The 1,477-nt window shown below is 43.6% G+C and overlaps 1 protein-coding gene across 1 annotated transcript; it reads left to right on the top strand.

The window, feature by feature from the left end:
- The first annotated feature begins 473 nt into the window (after positions 1 to 473).
- Positions 474 to 1,241, top strand: LOC149229004 (uncharacterized). Its single transcript, XM_089380931.1, has one exon. It carries the CDS (start codon positions 474 to 476, stop codon positions 1,239 to 1,241), a length of 768 nt encoding a protein of 255 aa, XP_089237057.1.
- The last annotated feature ends 236 nt before the right edge of the window (positions 1,242 to 1,477 follow it).

Below are 1,477 nucleotides of genomic sequence, written 5' to 3' on the forward strand. Positions count from 1 at the left end.
AGCAAGATCAATCCAAAGCCAACAGCATCATCAATCAGCAAAAGCATTATAACGGTTGTGCCAGTGAAGCAAGAGGAGCCTCGGGTGGCATCCTAACAATGTGGGACAACAGTAAATGGAGCTGCAACTTTGCCAAAATACATCAGAACTGGATCAGTGTTAAACTAGAAAGCAAGGAAAATGGAACAACTGTAAAAATATACAATATCTATTCTCCGAATCAATACAAGGAGAAAGAAGTGTGCTGGAACACTTTGGAAACAAATATAGAAGAAGACCAAGACAACAATCTCATTCTCGCAGGGGATTTAAATCTGGTTTTGCATGCCAATGAGAAAAGAGGGGGAAACTTCAGCCCAGACCCATTCAGAAACCGACTTGAGCACATTATGCAGGAGCAAGACTTGGTTGATATAAAACCCAAGAACCGCAGGTACACCTAGAGCAATAGGCGTCTAGGAGTAGGCAATATCATGGAGAGGCTTGACCGGTTCCTCATCAATATCGCATACCTGTCCTCCTTCTCTACCGGCCAGTCAAACATCCTCAACATCTCCGCCTCGGATCATTATCCAATAACGCTCACTTTGCACAGTCATTGCCAGCTTGGACCTCTTCCTTTCAAATATTGCTCCCTCTGGAATCGAATCCCTGCAGCTAGAGACGTGGTGGGGCAGGCTTGGACCCAGCATGTGGAAGGCTCCCCGACATATATCTGGGAAACAAAATTGAAGCAAACTAGACAGGCTCTTAAAGCCTGGGCAAAGAATAATTACCAGGAGCCCGAGTTGATTAAAAAGGACATCAAGAAAAATCTTGAGGAAGTGCAGCAAAACATCGAAGTTGTTGGTCTCTCCCAGCAAGCCAAAGAAACTGAGATAAGACTGTACTCCCAGCTGAGACAAACAATAAGGGACGAAGAGACCAAATGGAGACTAAAGTCAAGACAGTTATGGCTGCACGAGGGAGATAAAAATACTTCTTATTTCCATAAGCAGGCTACAATTAGAAAGACCAGGAACACTGTGAGTACAATTAGAGATAGTGAAGGAAACAGCTACGACACCCAGGACTCTATAAAAGAAGCAGCCACCAACCATTTCAAAAATCTCCTTACAGAGGACAAAAGTGAGGAGGACTACTCAAGTATACTTCAATACATGACTACAAAAGTCACTCAAGAAACGAACAGCAAGCTCACTCAAGATGTAGAAGAAGACGAAGATCAAAAAGCAATCTAGAGTCTTCACCCAAACAAGGCTCCAGGACCTGACGGGTTTCCAATTAGTTTTTACAGAGAGTACTGGCAGCTGATCAAAAAAGACCTCCTAAAGATGATACGCTGGGCTCTTCGGAAAGGCAAACTGGGGGGATACACCAACTCAACCCATCTAGCCTTAATCCCAAAAGAAAACAGACCCTCCACCTTCTCAAGATTTCGACCCATATCCTTATGCAATTCAGCATACAAAATAAT

The sequence above is a fragment of the Pinus tabuliformis genome, chromosome J (genome assembly GCF_031772625.1).
Source record: "Pinus tabuliformis cultivar Carrire ecotype Pingquan chromosome J, CPIR1, whole genome shotgun sequence".
Classification (NCBI taxonomy): Eukaryota; Viridiplantae; Streptophyta; class Pinopsida; order Pinales; family Pinaceae; genus Pinus; species Pinus tabuliformis.

Excerpts from the sequence above, each read along its gene's own strand:
- LOC149229004 (XM_089380931.1), top strand. The coding sequence starts at position 474 with ATGGAGAGGCTTGACCGGTTCCTCATCAATATCGCATACCTGTCCTCC.